The sequence below is a fragment of the Propithecus coquereli genome, unplaced genomic scaffold (genome assembly GCF_000956105.1).
Source record: "Propithecus coquereli isolate 6110/MARCELLA unplaced genomic scaffold, Pcoq_1.0 Scaffold37, whole genome shotgun sequence".
Taxonomy (NCBI): domain Eukaryota; kingdom Metazoa; phylum Chordata; class Mammalia; order Primates; family Indriidae; genus Propithecus; species Propithecus coquereli.
The window spans coordinates 10,289,705-10,291,476 of record NW_012149396.1 but is presented as its reverse complement, the minus strand read 5'-3'; the positions used below and the strand labels follow the sequence as shown (position 1 = coordinate 10,291,476).

The window sequence follows — 1,772 nt, the reverse complement described above, 5'->3', positions numbered from 1 at the left end:
TAATATAGATCAGAAGGTATATATTCTTGGCTTATGAAAATATAAATTTACAGTAGAATCTGCTTCATTTTTGTTGTGATTATTTTGGGGATAATATAGTTTCACTAATTTCTCCCCATTCTCTTTTACATTTACAGAGCTTAAGGTTGAAATATCACTTCTGTAAAGCTGTTATAACTCATGATAGAAAGATTAGTTGCCTTGGAAAAAATAAAATGTCAGAATTCAAACAAAATCATTTTAGCCATTTTAATGCCTGAACATATGAAAGTGTTTACTAGTGGGTTAGAGGAAGCAGATTTCTCCCTAGGACAGTTATTCTCTGGAGAGAGCCATTCTTGTTAAACTATAAAAGCACATTTTCATTAAATACAAAATAGCATCAGGTGAGAGAAGGAGCCAGCTGACAGAAAAGGCATTTGACAAATTGGGGTGTGTTTTAAAATGTATTATCTGCACTAAAGCCCCAGATTCATTTTACTGTGTGGCTTTCAGCAATTAATGTGCCAGATGGCCTCAAACAGCCTTGAAATCCTGATCTTTTGTGTCAGGCTTCAGAGGCTTGGCAGTTGTTCTGGAAGGTTGGGGTGTCAACCTGTCCACCAGCTATTTGCACTTTGGTTCCAGAATTGATGGAAAATGGCCATGATTGTAAGAGCAATTCCCTTTTTGAGGGGCAGCACCTTGGTTGGAATCTTTAATTTCAAAACATACCTTGGAGAAACAGATATGCAGGATTGCAGTACAAAGCCCTGTCTGGCCAGTCTGCATGGCATCGAAGCCACTGACAACAGGAAGAGTTTCTATGTCTGTTCTTTCCATAGTGTATGGAAATATATATGGTACATGTTATTTTCTCCATTTTTTAAAAGTAAAAAAATGTCAGAGGTTCATAGAAGTTGGAAGAATGTGCAGTGATTACCTTTATGTTCACCACTAAGAATCAACAGTTTATAATATTTTGATATCTATGCGTCTGACTAAGCTTTATCTGAATTGGTGATTCTCAACCAGGGGTGATTTTGTACCACCTCCCAGGGGACATTTGGTGGTATCCAGGGACATTTTATGTTGTTGCCACCCAGGGGGCGCTACTGGCATTTCATGGATAAAAGAGATGCTGCTAAACATTGGCCAATGTACAGGACAACGCACCACAACAGCACAGAATTATCCAAGCCCAAATGTGCATAGGACCACGATCGAAAACTAAGGACTGTGTGTGTGTGTGTGTACATACATGTGGCTGAACCAATTGAAAATGAGTTGTAGACATAATGGCACTTCTCTAAATAATGACACATTTCTAAATACCATGACAAGGGCATGTTATTTAAACAGAAAAAATCTCAAAGAAAGAGGAGAGTCTCCGGAGATGGGATAGAGAAGGGAGAAGCAAAGGGAAAAGTGCAAGAAAATTACATAGAAGGGAAGGAAGATTCCGGGGAATAAGGAAAAGGTGAAATCTGTGGGAAAACCTGATTGAGTTGTTGGTCACATCTGGGTCCTTGGCAGAAATGATCTGTATGGTCGTTCCAATCGCCACATCCTCAGGCACCTCCACAAAGTAAAAGCCGGGTTCAAACACAGGGGGCTCATCCACATCTTCCACACTGATGTGCACTGTCGTCGTGTCCTGAAATGGGCCCAGGTTCAGAAAGCGCATCTCCAGGTGAGGATTGGCTCCTTCCACCTTTAAGGTGTAGCTTTTCTTGCTTTCAAAACTCAGGGGCTGAAAAGTAATGACAGGAAAATCGATTGGCCACTAGCAT

General features: G+C 40.2%; 1 protein-coding gene across 1 annotated transcript in view; it reads right to left on the bottom strand.

Moving 5' to 3' along the window:
• The window catches only part of CDH20 (cadherin 20, type 2), a 226,850-nt gene that overhangs the window by 26,333 nt on the left and 198,745 nt on the right, over nt 1-1,772 (bottom strand). Inside the window, exon 7 of the mRNA XM_012651737.1 lies at nt 1,479-1,732. Within this exon, the coding sequence (XP_012507191.1) occupies nt 1,479-1,732 (254 nt within the window). The remainder of the gene's footprint in view (nt 1-1,478; nt 1,733-1,772) is intronic.